This window comes from Orycteropus afer, unplaced genomic scaffold (assembly GCF_000298275.1).
Source record: "Orycteropus afer afer isolate SDZICR_OR568_19922 unplaced genomic scaffold, OryAfe1.0 scaffold00233, whole genome shotgun sequence".
Lineage (NCBI taxonomy): Eukaryota > Metazoa > Chordata > Mammalia > Tubulidentata > Orycteropodidae > Orycteropus > Orycteropus afer.
In genome coordinates, this window is record NW_006921820.1 from 5,242,245 (window position 1) to 5,258,586 (window position 16,342).

General features: G+C 38.1%; 1 protein-coding gene across 1 annotated transcript in view; it reads right to left on the reverse strand.

The window, feature by feature from the left end:
• NEO1 (neogenin 1) overlaps window positions 1–16,342 on the reverse strand; it is a gene marked incomplete at its 5' end in the record, with an annotated part of 232,516 nt that overhangs the window by 50,207 nt on the left and 165,967 nt on the right. The window contains 5 exons of the mRNA XM_007949004.1: window positions 3,331–3,478; window positions 4,769–4,818; window positions 8,128–8,266; window positions 8,636–8,784; window positions 13,757–13,911. Of these exons, the coding sequence (XP_007947195.1) occupies window positions 3,331–3,478; window positions 4,769–4,818; window positions 8,128–8,266; window positions 8,636–8,784; window positions 13,757–13,911 (641 nt within the window). The remainder of the gene's footprint in view (window positions 1–3,330; window positions 3,479–4,768; window positions 4,819–8,127; window positions 8,267–8,635; window positions 8,785–13,756; window positions 13,912–16,342) is intronic.

Here is a 16,342-nt window from a genome sequence, read left to right on the forward strand (position 1 = left end):
CCTCTTTGGTGGAGTGTCTATTCATGTCTTCTGCCCATTTTTTAATTGGATTATTTGTCTTTTTGTTATTGAGGTGTTGAAGTTTTCTATAAATTCTAGAGATAAGTCCCTCAGAGAGATCTTTTGCAATAGATTTGCCCAATGCTATATGTCATCTGATTTCTTGGATACTGCTTCCATGGGCATTGATTGTGGACCCACGTAAAATGAAATTCATGACAACTTCAATCTTTTCTCCATTTATCATATCTGCTTACTGGTCCAGTTGTGAGGATTTTTGTTTTATGTTGAGATATAACCCATACTGAAGGCTGTAGTATTTGATCTTCATCAGTAAGTGCTTCAAGTCATCTTAAATTTCAGCAAGCATGGCTGTGCCATCTGCATATTACAGGTTGTTAATGAGTCTTCCTCTAATCCTGATGTCACGTTTTTCCACATGTAGTCCAGTTTTTCAGAGTATTTGTTCAGCATACAGATGGAGTTAAGTATGATAAAAGGATGTGTCTAGGCTCAGTTAATCAAAACTGTAACATGGTATGAGGGGAGAGATGGTTCTGTTCTCTTCAGGAACATACTGAATCCGTCTAGCCGCAAGAAGACAAGGAACAAGAAAGATAAAGGAGTAAAATGGCTGGGACCAAGTTAGTTCCCTTCCTGCTTCCTCTCCACATCTCCAGAAAGTGCTAGAGGGGGCTACACATATGACTGCTGACAGTTACTTGGACTACTCACAAACACAGCTCAATCAAGGTCTCCAAAGAATGTAACTAATCAGATTATTATCAGATTATCATTCCCTCCTCTTTGGGAAGAGGTTAGAATTTAAGAGTGAGAATGAGAGAGTAAGCAAGTGAGTGAACGTGAATTATGAGTAAAAGAAGGTAAGAGTTCCTCTCCCTCTAAGTAACCTACAGAGTTCATAGGCTACATACAACTAAGGCACAAAATACATAACACAAAGATATGGCAGAATGTGGTAAATATCTTAAGAGACAGCGGTACAAAAAAAGAAAGGATACTTACTTCCAGCTAAAACTTAGTTTAATCATATAATATATTGTTTGGTATAGGCTCTTAGTAATCCATATTTTGCCCTAACACTTTTCAACCTTTGAGTTAATGCTTTAAGAGGGCAAGGATCTCTGTTTTTGCCCAGCACTGTATCCCCAGTCCCAGCACATGCTAAAAAAAGTCCAAGAAAAATTTGTTAAACAAATGAATCTCAAGATGATTTTTAAATGCAAGAATTTAAATTTGTAATGCAAGAAACAAAGAGCTATCTTTACTATAAAAATGGCATTTTCCTTACATATCAAATGTTCCATTGAGAAAACAGTCTCCTCATAAGACTGTACTTTTTATTTTTATATTATTATCACTAAGAACACCTGCCTGAACACAATATCTATCATTAAATATTCAAATCGAAGCATCACGGATGGGAAATGCTATTTCTGCTGTAAGAGTAAAATCAGAGAATGACTCTAGAGAACACCCTTGACCAGTTTCACTGTAATGCTGCCTTAGTGAGATTCCACCTACTGCAGCTTCGAGATACAGGGCTCATGGGAAGAAACTAAAAGACTGGAAGATGTCCTCAGAGCCAAACATCTACCTTATTTTAATCTGAATGAAGTCAATCCTATTTGTGAGATGAGGAATAAGGAAGAAAGCTGGATTACTTGAGCATAGATTTCCATAGTCAGTGGCTCTCTCAATTTTTAGAAATTTTTACTTATAAAGAAGAGAATTATACTTTTTAACCCCTGATTTTGATTCTTTCAATAACCTGGTCCCTGCAGGCACAGGAAGTGGCTGATGCCAAACTTCTAGAATCCTTTCATTTCAATATCTACTCAGGAGAGATATAATGTAATGAAAATTAGAATTTTCAAAGGGTGATGAAATTAATTCTCAAGGCTTAGATAATAATGACAGTACCTTTACTTCTTATATTTCTTTTCAACCAACTCTGCTTTTGGCTATTCCCGGCAAAAATCAGTTGAATCAGAGCTTTTATCTCATGACTAAACCTTCCCTGTTATTATCACACAGCAATAATTCAGACCTGTTGAATGCACACATAAAAACCAAACCAAACCCACTGCCATTGATTTGATTCTGACTCAAACCGACCCTGACCAGGTTTTCAAGGCTGTGAATCTTTACAGAAGTAGATTGCCTCATCTTCCTACCACGGAGCAGCTAGTGGGTTCAAACCAACTATCTTCTGGTTAGCAGCCCAATACCTTAACCACAGTGCCACCAGAGCTCCTTGAATGTAAACATATTAGATTCAAATTCATCTCCTTGCTTATGAAACATAGTTAGGTAATTTTGTTAAGTTGAAAAACTAAGGCAATGCAGCTGAGGCAGTGCACCACTAGGCACAGCCCAAGTGAGTTTACTCCCCTTGGCTAAGGACAGGGTGCTAGGGCTGAGCCATATGCAGCTGAGGAGGACAGAGTCTAGACATTACTAAACTAATGTAGGAGTGGACAGGACAGATTATGCTCAGACTCCAGTCAGTTTTGCCATATTAAACATCTGTGTAAACCACTACAGAGTAAGGACAACTTAAGGGCATCCGTCTCTTTTCTTTGTAAGCATAGTTTTGCCATCTAAAGGGAGAAAAGGCACTCTATCTTCCTCCCATGCTCCTTCTACAAAAGAACTTGCTTTACTCAGTCAACCCTACCTCCCCTACTTGAGGGAGAAAGATGGGGAATTCTCTTTGATCTGCAAGGGAAAACCATATTCAACATGCACTGGGACTTGTTTTCATCAGGTATGGCACTTGCTGTGTTGTACACACAAGAAAACCAGTATGAAAGGAGCTATCTCTAATAGAATGTTCTAAAACTTTATAGTGTCCCTAGCAGGTAAAATTATTGCACTGCTGCAGCTATTCACAAATACTGTTTCAGGTCCATAAGCATATGAATAGTGTCAGTGTTATAAAAATCATTTCATAGACCTCTGTAACCAACTAGATCAAGGGGAGTAATGTCTTCACTTACATAGCTTGGCTTTTCTTCTTTTCAGGTTACAAAAAAAACACTATATATTCAAAAAAGAAAATTTGGAAAATACAGAAAAACACAAGGAAATAAAAATCAAACACAATCTCACCAATCAGAATGGTGGACCCTGTAAGAATGTTTTTCATTAACCCGTATTGAGTCAGAAGTAGACTGAACCATTAAAAATCATTTGAAACACTTGTTTGTATAGGTCAACAGCACACAGCAGTCATTAAACGAGCATAATTCAGTGTCTGAGAAAGACATCCCTTCCCAGCTTTTGCTTATGTGCAAAGCAGCTTACCTTCAATCAGCTGAGACAGCTGTGTCCCAGTTACCAGGGTTTCGGTGACATCACTCTTTCGGGAGGCCTTTCGGTAACGAATCTTGTAGCCTGTAATCTGCCCATTTTGTGTGCCTGGAGGAGGAGGCTGCCAGTGAACCATAATACTCTGAGAAAGACAAGATTATGGGTAGAAGACTGAATACATAAAAAACTAGGCCCAAAGTGTTTCATGCATGATTGCCCTAACTTCACTGTGTCAAAGGGAAAGAAAATAAAGGCAGCAGGGTGCCCAGAGTTTTATAAAGTTATTTAATCACTCAAAAACATTTCATTTTAAACCCTCAATGACCAAATGGGAAGATGATCTATATGGGTAGCATATGTTAGGCCCTTGATCTATTGCCTATTTTACCAGAATGAAGACATTGAGCAAAAGTCTCAGAAAAGTTTTCAGAAGGAAAATATAAGTAGAGCAGAGGCATTTGCTTGGATCAGGAAGAAAATTACTATTAGGTGTAAAGGTTCTTTCCCGTCTCTAGTGTGGAATGGCTGAAATAAAAATATTTCTAATTAAAACTCTTCAAAAAAGGGATCATCAATTAACAGATATTTGTTTCTTAAAGAGGAAAACGAGTCCTGGAGTACTTTTCAAAGGGCTGAAATATCTCAGTTGTCAATACAGCCCAGAAGGGGCTCTGGACCTTAGAGAGGCAAGCACCGCCCTAAACATACAGTGTGTGAAACCTGACCAGGAGGGATGGTCTGAGCACATGCAACCAATCTGACAGATGTCTGCCATGGATTCACAGTGGCTCAGTTCACAGTCCTAAGGGACTATGTAGGAGCTCTGGTGGCACAGTGCCTAGGGCACTTGACTGCTAACCAGAAGGCTGGAGGTTCAAACCCACCAGCCACTCCTCGGAAGGAAGGTTGGGCAATCTACTTCCGTAGAGATACCGCCTCAGAAACCCAAGGAGAGGTCACTATGAGTGACTGACTCAATGATCTGACTCAATGGCAGTGAGTTTTTTTTTTTTTTTTTTTTTTTTAAGGGATGATGTGATCAGGCACCACTTATTTCTTTCTGCCACATCACCAAGGTCGTGGACCAGTAAGATCTAGAATGTCATGCTTTACATAATAATAGTAATTTATTTGAAGAAAGGCTAAAGCAATTTTGGCATCAGAGAAAGGCAGTAAAGTTGAATAGAATTATCGAGAGATGATCTCTAAGTCCAGCTTCATTGGCAAGTGTAATACCTATGTCACCTTATTTCTCTGCCTGATTGTTATAGTTAAGTTCTAACTTTTACGTTTAGTATTTTTAAAAGTAGATTATTGTAAGATTGACATTCATTTGTTTTGATAACCTCCCACAGAATCATCTTCTCCATAAGCCCTTCTGAGATTTAATAACAGAGTAGTAAAAATGAACAGCAGCAATATGAAGTTTTACCTTTGAATTTCTCACTTCTAATGACAGATTCTGAGGAACCGCACTGGGAACTAGACAAGTCAAAAAAGAAAAAAAAAAGGTAAAAAAAATTTTTTTTCCCCAATCACCCACACATCACCTATTACAAGACTGTTCTTCACTGAACTTCACACAAATGCACATCTCATACAGCCATGATGCAACCTGAAGGTCTAAAGCCAGCTGTTAAGGCCTCATGTTGACAGTATGACATTGGTGAAGTATGGTCATATTTGATTCATTAAAAAAAAAAAAAATCAGGCACATTCGTATGTATGCATATACTCATACCAAAGTCAGTTTGCACCCTTGCAAACTTAGATATTTATTTCAAGGATGTGCTAGTGGCTTTAAACTTTTCTAGACCCTTCTCCCACATACATTCTGAACCTTTTGAATATTCTTCATGTTAGCTTATCTTTATCTTGGGGAAGAGCCATATGTCTTCTGGAACTAAATCAATGAGCTTGGCTTTCTTGTGGGGCTCCTAAACTTGTTTTGAAGGCAGTGTTCAAATAGAGCAAAGAGATATTTCAGCAATGACAGCTGAAAATCATACTATCTGGTTTCCCAAGGCAACTCCATAGTAGGGCACATTCACTTAGATGTGAGAAGTTTGGGACTGTTGGTTAAATAAACAGCTGTATAACTTCAGTTCTTGCATATTAGAACATAAGGCAAGGGTATCTCAAAGTTAATGGCCTACACACCCTCCAGCATCTTCCTTCCAAGTGACTACAGTAAGCAAAGAAAACTTGTTGTTGTTGTTGTTATGTGCCGTCGAGTCAAACCCGACTCATAGCGACCCCTCCCTTGGGTTTCCAAGGCAGTATCACTACGGAAGTAGGATTGCCCAACCTTCCTTCCGAGGAGTGGCTGGTGGGTTTGAACCGCCAGCCGTCTGGTTAGCAGGCAAGTGTCTTAGCCACTATGCTACCAGAGCTCCAAGTAGACCTAATTAGTTTTCTTTCCACTCACAAAATGCTAACTCAAGCCCTTCTCTCCCAAACTACCCATGGAAAATGATCTCTTCTCTCTGACACTTGGTGAGTGTCCACTATGCTATGAGTTTCTGGGGACAGAGACTAAATCTTATTCATTTTTGTACATCAGGTACAAAGCATCTGGAATAGGACTTAGGCACTTGTATTTTAAAAAACTCTATGAATGGTATCAATCATCTTCCTGTTAAGAACCTCTGACTTAACTGCAGAGGCCCTCAACATAGTTGTTTCTGCTGCATTACCAACAGCATCAGCTAAGATTTGCTGACTGTTCACTACAAGGCAGGTACTGCTAAGTATTTTACATTTGTTTCACACTTAATCCTCAAAACAATCCCAACAAAGGAGTTTATATTCTTATTCTCATTTGACAGATGAGGTTCAGAGCAGTTAAGTAACTTGCCCAAGCTAACTGTCTTGGCTGACGAAGTTGGTCTTACTCGGAAGTGCTGCCTTTAACTACCATGGTAAGACATAGCCAGTTCCTGTGACAGATACTACAGTTAACATGCCAACCCACTTACTCTGGTTAAAATTTGGCTCATGTATAAATTTAACTTCCAAAAAAGTCATCCGCTGAAAACCCTATGGAGCCATCCCACTCTGACACACCGGAGGGTGGAGGTAGGGGTCACTATGAGTCAGAGTTGACTCAACAGTAATTTTTTTTTTAAGTATTTAAAAGCCTACATTGAAAAAAAAATTCCCTCAACTGTTCTCAAAAGTTTTGGGCAACTGGCTTACATATTTATTTACTTTCCTCAACTTTTTATCTTAAAAAGTTTGAAGTGCTACAGAGCAAATATAGCACAATGAACACCATGAATTCTTTCCCTAGATTTATTCATTGTTAATATTCTGCCACATCTGCTCTATTTCTTTCACTGTGTACACACACACACACACACCCATCTATATACTGTCTCCAAATCATCTGAGAAAGACCTGCAGCCACCATGATACTTTACTCCTAAAAACATTAACATCTGTCTCCTTAGAACAAGAATATTCTTCAACATAACTATAATACAATAATCACATTCAGAAAATGTCATGTTAATACAAAACGATTACACCTAATAATGTATCTAATATTAATTTTACATAACACTATAAATATTTAACATTAAACAATTGTACTAATAGTATCCTTTATAGCTACTTTAACTCCCAGATCTAGGATGTAGTCAAGGATCATACACTGTGCATTTTGTTTTATGTCTCATTAGTGTACTTTAATCTAGATTCTAGAATGACTCCTCAGCTTTTTTTTCCCCAAGAATGTCCTTCAATTTGGACATGTCTGGTAGTTTCATTGGAGCATTGGTGATGTAGGGGATAAGACCCTGATTGCTAACTGAAAAGTCAGCGGTTCAAACCTACCAGCTGCCCCGCAGAAGGACGACTGGCCAATCTACTTCTGTAAAGATTTACAGCCTTGCAAACCCAATGAGGGTCGCTATGAGTTGGAAACGACTCAACAGCAGTGAGTTTGGTTTTTTGTTTTTCGATAGTTTCAATATGATCAGAGTCATCAGATTTTGGCAAGGATATAGCATAGGTGAAGTTGTGTTTTTAATGATGCATCACATTAGGCAGTACGTGATGTCAATCTGTTCATTATTAGTAATGTTTAAGTTTGGCCATTTGCTTCAGAAACTCAAACTATAGCTTTTTAAAAGCATGCCTGTTTACATGTAAGGGCTATATTCCTCTACTTTTTTTTTTAAGAAAATGCTAGTTTCATGAACAACTAAGTATGATAAACTCTGATACTGTCTGTCCTATTCTAAAAAAAAATGTATTTTTAAAAAAATGCTGGTCCTGATCTACTCAATATATTAGGCAAGCTATAGCTTGAAAAGCACATGGCTACATGAATATAATTTATCTTAGAAAGTCAGACAGAGTTACGTGTGAGAGATGAAAATGATCATAAAATACTGAGGAATTAAAAAGATATACTGGGTGTACAAATATGACTACTAAGCACAGCAAGACTAGCCTTCCCTGGAATGGCCTGTGCTGTGAATGAATAACATTTACTTACACAAACCCCCTGCTAAAACTAAAATCACTGAGGGCCTATGCCCATCACCATAATGCTCTATGCTCTTTCAGTGAATCATTATAGCAGCTTTATGAAGTTGGCATTGTCTACACTTTACATATAAGGAAACATGCTCAGAAAATGGTAAATGACTTGACCAAAGTCACTTCCCAAAAGTGGTGGTACTGAGGTTTATATTGAATCTTCTTGACATCAAAGCCCATGATCTTACCTATGACACCAAGGCCACCAAGCATGGAATTTGTTTGAAAGAAAGAAAGACTCACCGTCTGACAATGTTCGAACGGCAACATCTTGTGTGGAGACTCCGGGTCCATGTTTATTGTAGGCCACCACTCGGAAACTATATTCTGTATATTTTTTCAACCCATAAATGGTGTAGGAGTGACTTGCAACATCAACATCCTTGAGCAAAATAAAACAACTTATACAACTCAAGTCAATAAAAATGCTTAAAAATAAAAAATTTACTACATAAATTCTATATTCTACATGATATAGAATTTTTTTTTTTCCTTTTAAAAAATGTTATTAAACCGTCAAAGGAGATGAATCATAACCATTGGCAATTTACTTTAGAAACACTGCTTGGTATTTAGTGACCCCTGCTGGTGAAAACCACTGAGTACTTTGGTACAAAGAAATTCAATCTGTCAACTGTTAATTTCTTAACCTTTTTTCCCTCAGATTTCTAGTTACACAATAGAGAGTTCAGGAATATATTTCAACTCTACTAGTCCAATCAATGGGTTGAAAAATGGCTTCATTTTATACCTGTTCTTTGTCAGTCCCTTTCTCCATATAGTACAATTTGTAATTCTGAATTTCCCCATTGCCAGACAATGGTGTTTCCCATGTGACAGTGATGGAAGTAGGTGAACTTGCATATGCTCGGATGTTAGGTGCTGGTCCAGGGAGCTGAACTAGAAAGAAAATTTCAAGAGAGCAAGATATAAATGAAATACACTGCACTCCTCAAAAACCATTCTCAGCAATATCGTCATATTGGCCATGTTGAAAAAACTAAGAAAACATGTGATTTAATTGAAGTGGCTTTAGAATGATACATAATTAAATATTTTATTTTTCAAAGTCACATTAAAACCACAAATTATCAGTGAAGTACCTCCAATTAATTCAAAATAAGAAAAAAATGACAACTGCAAAACTCTTCCTATGGTTTATAAAGTCCCAGTTTTGCAGTATCACATAAAATCAACCACCATAAAGAAAGGCTTCTTTTGCCAGGCACTGTGGCAGGCTGTGGGGATACAGTGATGGACAGAGTTCCTCACCACAAAGAACTCCTAGTCTAGTCAGGGAAGTCAGATACATTAATAGTTACAAGTAACATCAAACATACTGTTATGGATCGAACTGTGTTTCCCTAAAATACCTGTTGTAAATCTTAACCCCTATACATGTGGTTATAATCCCATTTGGGAACACGTTTTCTTTGTTATTAGACAGTATTAGTATAGGGTATATCTTGAGTCGATCTCTTTTGAAATATAAAAAGATCATATTAAGCAAGGAAACACAGTTGGGGGAAGACAGTTACCAAGCCACATGGTCATTTCTAAGGAACCAAAGAACAGAAGCTGAAGAGACAAAGATCTTCCTCCAGAGCTGACAGAGAGAGAAAGCCTTCCTCTACAGCTGATGTTCTGAATTCAGACCTCTACCTTCCTCAACTGTGAGAAAATAAACTTCTTTGTTAGAGCCACCCACTTGTGGTATTTCTGTTATAGCAGCACTAGAGAACAAAAACACGTTAACTGTGGAATCGATCCTGCCTCATAGCTACCCCTCCTTGGGTTTCCGAGGTGGCATCACTATGGACGTAGATTGCCCAATCTTCCTTCTGAGGAGTGGCTGATGGGTTTGAACTGCCAGCCTTCTGGTTAGCAGTCATATGCCTTAGGCACTACACCACCAGAACTCCCACAGATTAAAAGGATACATGTTAATAGATTTAGGTAACCATTGTAACAAAAACAGAGAACAGACTACTCAGTTCTGCTTTGGGAGGGGATAGGCAAGGAAGAAGGAAGAGACTGCTGAAGACTTACTGAAATCAAGAAGAGTGAATAGTAGTTTGCTCAAACAACAATAGGAAAATCATTCTATTCAATGGGTCAGGAAAAGACACAGTGTTATGTGGTTCAGGTTGATTGAAACACAGAATAGATGTGGGAGAAGATAATGCTAAAAAAGGTGACACGAATCAAAATGAAGTGCCTTTCATGCTATGGACTTTGGATTTTCTCCAGTAGATACTAGGTAATTACTAAAAAACTATGAGCAGGAGCATGACATGATAAGACCTGTGTTTAGAAAGGACATCTGAACACATGCATGGAAGAAACACATAAGGGAACATGACTAGACAAAGGAATAATAATAATCAATTTTAGAAACAGCTCTATTTACCAAATGCTTATACAGGCAAACATTAGTGCTTTACATACATTTTCTTATTTAATTTGTGTGATAACCCAAATGAGATGGATGCTACTATCTCCATTTACAGATGAGGAAACTGAGATTGAGCCATTAAGAATCGTTCCCAAGTGATGGGAAAGTTAGAGAGTGATGAAGCTAGGAATTAAGCATATTCTAAATTTTGGGCTCAAGAAGACCAGTAAGAAAATTATTACAATACCTTCAGTAACATATGTGACTGGATGGCTGGATGACTAGCTGAGTGATCAAATGTCTGTCCATCTGGTTTTAACTCCCACCATGGTTGACATGACTTTCTAACCCTATTTTTTCATCTGACTGATAGGCTCCAGTACCAATTTATACAAAAATCCTGGGTAGCTGCCTATGCCTACACTTTGGTAGAAATTCTATATTTGAAAACAATTTCTCTGGCACTACTCTTTCTGCAACAGACACATCCATTAGATTAAGAGCTGGGTAGGGAAAAAAAACAACAAAATGTAAAACAAACTGGATTTCCTGAAAACCACCACCACAGTTTAAGACTAATCTTGCAACCAATGTAGAGAAACCTGAATATGGTTATGCTAACAGTTATTTGCTATATTTAGTCATGAATCATGCTATTCACTTTATGTTAAGAGCATATTTTGTGCAGCCTGACAGGTGGAATTTGTCACACTTTTGTTGCTATGGAAAACTTTCCTCTAACTTATTAAACGGGAAGGAAAATAAAATAGTCCCTGGATTCCCTTGAAATCACTTTCAATATATTCATTGGCTAAATGTAGGCAAATATGATCTTATAAAAGGCGCTAATGAATTCCTTCATTTTAGCTGTAGAATGGCATCATAAATGGGAAGAAAAATTATGTTGGTTTGTGAGGCTAAATATTTTCAAGGGCTGATTCCAACACTTCACCTCCCCCACACAAGCTGAGTACCTCCAGATGAAATGCAAATCTTTCTCCACTAACTCCTTCTCTTTTGCCAAAATGTGTTACATTCTCTCCCTGTCCCTAAAATACCTTCACAAGAACCTGCTGCCCCTTCCATCCACAGTCCTATTTAACTACTTTCTTTTAACCAAACGATCATGCTATCTACTTTACTGGTGATGGCAACACTTTTAATACCATTAAAATGGCATATTGTCTGTCTCTGGTAGAAGTCTGTATGCTTCTTGCAGAGAGGAGTCAAGTCTTACTCATTTTCACAAATTCACTGACTAGCACAGTAAATGACACATGGTAGTCACCCAGTAAACCCACTCTTCTTATAGCTCTACTTTCATCTCTAAATCTGACAGCTGCCTTCCTAGTCCAGTGGTTCTCAACAGTTGGACTTACAAGCTCTGAAATAATGAAAACTACAGGCTCTCTCCCAAGAAATATGTGAAGTTGCAAAGACACATGAAGATTCTCATGTATTTTCAGAAGGTTCCAGACTCCAGGATAGAATCTTTGTGCTTGATAGAATCCAATGGTCTTTTCCTTCACTTTCATCATGAATTACCTTGTCTGTGTACTGTTCAATTCTATTCCTGGGATTTGGGTCAGGCAGCTTCCTTCCTCCAGAATGCTCTAAGTCAAATGCTGTAAGGCCAGCCTTAGGTCTTGTCTTGTCATACGAACTTGCCTTAACTTACCTATCTTTTATAGCCATTTTTTCTTATTTTTTATTTCAATAGCTCTCCTGTATAAAGCCTGTAAATGGAGGTAACTGAGCTTGAAACTGCATGGTTTCAATGCCTGAACATTGGTAACCATGAAATTCAACATCCTTTCCTGTAATGGGGAGCTCTGGTGATGTAGTGCCTAAGGCATCTGACTGTTAACCAGAAGGCTGGTGGTTCAAACCCACCAGCCACTCCTCAGAAGGAAGATTGGGCAATCTACTTCCATAGAGATACCACCTCGGAAACCCAAGGAGGGGTCGCTATGAGTCTGATTCGACTCGACGGCAGTGAGGTTTTTTTTTTTTTTAGCTTTTCCTGTAATGAGAACATATTTTTCTTTTAAGTCAATCACTTGATTCTCTGATAGTCCTCTTATTCTTTGTGGGTTTGATCCCTGATCTTCAATCTCTAGAAATGAAATAATCAATGACTTCCTATTTTGACAGCTCATTATTTAAAGGGAGAATGCCTATCTTGTTCATCCCTATACCCCAATACTTTGTATGCCTGGTATGTTGTTGTTGGCTGCCACTGGGTTGGCCTCAATCCATGCACAATGGGATCAGACCACTGTGATCCATAAGGTTTCCACTGCATGATTTTTTTAGCAGTAGATCACCAGGCCTTTCTTCTGGTGCCTGGTATACCCACTGCTGTTGAGTCAGACCCGACTCATAGGGACCCCTACTTGGGTTTCTGCCCAACCTTCCTTCCCAGGAGTGGCTGGTGGGTTTGAACCACCAGCCTTCTGGTTAGCAGTCAAATGCCTTAGGCACTACACTACCAGAGCTCCCAGGTGCCTGGTATAGCAGGCACTTGATAAATGTTTAATGAGTGATTGATTTGCAACAACATTAGAACGTGAAGTGCCTTAGCTTTCTGACTTCACTTATTCTGCTCAGCAGGTAAAGTCCCTGAATTATTCCCTTAATTTCACTGGTAAATTCATCAAATCTGTTTAGTCCCCTGGTCAGCAACTTCTAGCTTCTGCTATTATTCGATGTGAATTAGAATTCCACGTGCCCCCTACCGGAAGTAAAATCTTTGTTATTGGAGGCCGTCTGCTAATAAACAAAAAATAAGTGCAGTAAATAGTAAAAGAAGCCTGAAGAATACTCGTAGGGAAGACAATGACTTGTATTAAACAAAGGAAAAAGACTAGAAAAATGTCTCAAGTGGCAAAGAGACCATAAGACATCTGTAAAATAAATCAACATGATGTTCATCTTAATGGTAGAAAACTTAAGATATGTAATTGGAAGTAACACTATTTAGTACAAAAAAAGCCTTAAAGAGATTCTGGAGTGTGGTATGTATAAAGATTAGAAACTGACAACAATTATTAAGTATCTTCTTCATGCGGAAGGCACTACAGTAGGTAGTGTGGGAAATAAGGAAAGAAAAGACTCAGTCTTTGTCATAAGATAAATGAGACACATTCATAATCATAATTCAAAGAAAACAGTGACAATGTATCACAAAACTACACAGATACAGATGAGATCAGAGCAAAGATTCTGGAAGGAATCTGAGCTGGGTCTTTAAAGGGTCAGTAAAATTCAAATGTGTAAAGAAGTATTAGAAGAAGTATATTGTCTATCATTAGCTATTATTTGATGTGAATTAGTTTTATCTCCCTAATTCGTCAGATTCTCGAAGGTAAGGAACTGTTATCTTCTGTCTCTCCATGGTGTGCAAGGCTAAACCCAAGGCAGACCTTCATACAGTTATAGCCACAGGTGAGGCTGAGGGAAAGGTGGGAGACTTACCCTCAGGCTGGGTTTCTACTCGTAGTGGAGCTGAACTCTCTCCAGAGCCGTGCTTATTTTGAGCCATAACTCTAAAGATGTAAACAGTTGCTGGCATCAGGTTTTGAATGGTTACCTGCATTTCTCCTGGGTGGCTGGTATTCTCTACACGTTCCCTTTGGGCAAGGAAGTAGTTAGAAAGAAATGGCATCCATTAGGAATATTTCTAGAACATACAGTTTCATTTTCATTTAAATGACTGTACACACCACTCCATATCAAAGTTTAACAATTTTAGGTGAAATTAAGTCTCAATTCTCAAACAATGAAACTTTTGGGGTGAGGAGGTGCACAGCAGAACATGGCAACAGAAGAGAGCAAGGTCATACATGTCTGTTAACCTGCTGGTGCTCTGGCTCAATTGCTGATTATGATCACTACTTCCTTTCAGAGTGAACACACAGAGCGTGCTGAGCGTCATTTCAAATGGAGCAGCTTGTCGTAGTCTTTACAGGCTTTAGGAGTTGTTGTGTTTTAGTGAATGATTCTCAGGGAAATCAACAGGAGATTATAGGTATGACCCAATTTTCACAGAAACAGTCAAGAGACAGTTGAATATTTTGCATAGACTCTCAAATTAAAAACAAAACAAACTAGATTGTCATCACGTTTTAAATTAGGAATAAGAACATGAAAAATTTAAAATGAATCCCATATGTAACCCCACCTATGGCAGACTAATCATGACACTGAATTTTATAGTTTAATTGTTAAAACTTGTCCTCCTTTTGAATGATTTCACACATTTGACAAATCTTACCAAATATGGTACAAATGAATCTAGTGATCTTGTGTTATAAGATGAAAAGCATAAACGCAGTTATCTAGGGTCTCTAAAAAGGTAGCTTCCAGGCTCTACATTGGGGGTCTGTGTGTCCACACTTATATTCAATCTACTGTAGTTACTATGACAACAAACATTGTATTTCACAGCAGTCTTCAACAAATTACGTGAAGGAATTTACTTGTTTTAAGACAAATAGTTTGCCTTCGAGAAATGTAATCATAAGAGCAAACACCTGTATCTATCTTGAGAAACTACTCTGTGGGAGAAATTATTCTGAATTATCTTATCCGTTGAATTAACATTCTTACTTAAAAATACTGTTAATTTGTCCTGAAATCAGTGACTAAACTGTAAAGTTCTACATGACCATATGTCAATTTGTAAGATTGCACATGAACCTTTGCATTTGAGACATTTAAGTGTTTTTCAATGGTTTTCTATAGCTCTTTAAAGAAAATACTCAAAAACTCACTGCCATAGAGTTGATTCTGATTCACAGCGACCCCCACTGGGTTTCCGAGGTAGTAAATCTTTACAGAAGTAGATTGCCCCGTCTTCCTTCCACGGACTGGCTGGTTGGTTTGAACTGCCAACCTTCTGGTTAGCAGTTAAACACCTTAGGCACTATGCCACCAGAGCTCCCTATTTTTTTATTTCAAAAATGTATTATAAAACATTTCAAACAGAAACAAAGACTAGTACAATGAACCCCCATGTACCCATAATCTAGCTTCAAAAACTATCAACTAACAACTAATCTTCCTTCTTCTTTAAAATCCCTTCACCCATAAGGTACTCTACTTTCATTAAACAACAACAAGAAATTCAGCATGGCCCCACACCATATTATAGGCGTTGTTTCTCTATAATCAGGTTCACTAGAAAAGAGTACTATGATAATAAAAATTTCTGCTCAGAGACATCTGAAATATCTATAAATGTATTTTCTCTTCAGCTAAACTTTAAGTCATAGAGCCCAAGAAGAAGGGTATCAAGTGGTTTCTTACATTTTGAGGTTTCTGACATTTGTGTAAGTTCTGTCTACGAATTATATCTGTCTAAAAAAAGTAATGTATTTTATACTTCACTAAACTTAAGGTTCCATGAGAGTGTAGGTTGGGTCTGTTTTCCTCATCCTGCATATAAAAGTTAAATGCATTCTCTCCTAGGGAAATAATGGGGGGAGGGTCTATTTTACTTTAACCTGAAGTTAGGAGATCCAATTGGCAATGCTGGTAGCTTGCTATGAGTCCATGGGTGGTCACTAACCCATTCTGGGCTTTAGTTTTCTTCCTCATGTGTTAAATGAAAGAATGAGGCTAGGAGTCAGAAAACTTTCTCTTAAAGAGGGATTAAATACAGAACAGTCTGGAAAAGCCAGAACCTGTGTAAGGTAGATACCTATCAGAAGGAAAACACACATATTTTCCACTAAAATGAGTGATAGGAAAGTGAGTGGTAAGATGCACCCTGTCAAAGGTGGAAAATTTGTGAGACCTGGAAAAACAAGGCAGTCCTGTGAAGTTCTGGCTTTCACAGGTTTCTCTGAATCTGTAGATCGGGAGGCAAATGGAGGATATTCTTTAGTTACCTACGGGCAGCTGGTTTGATTTGGCCTATGGTCCACAGTTTGCCAACCCCTGGACTAACACATCTTTAAGGCTTCATCCAGCTCTAAAATGTTATCAATCTCTGGAATAACTTACTCTACTTTTCATTTAGTAGTTAACATCAGATAAGTACAGCTGTTTTAATTAAAG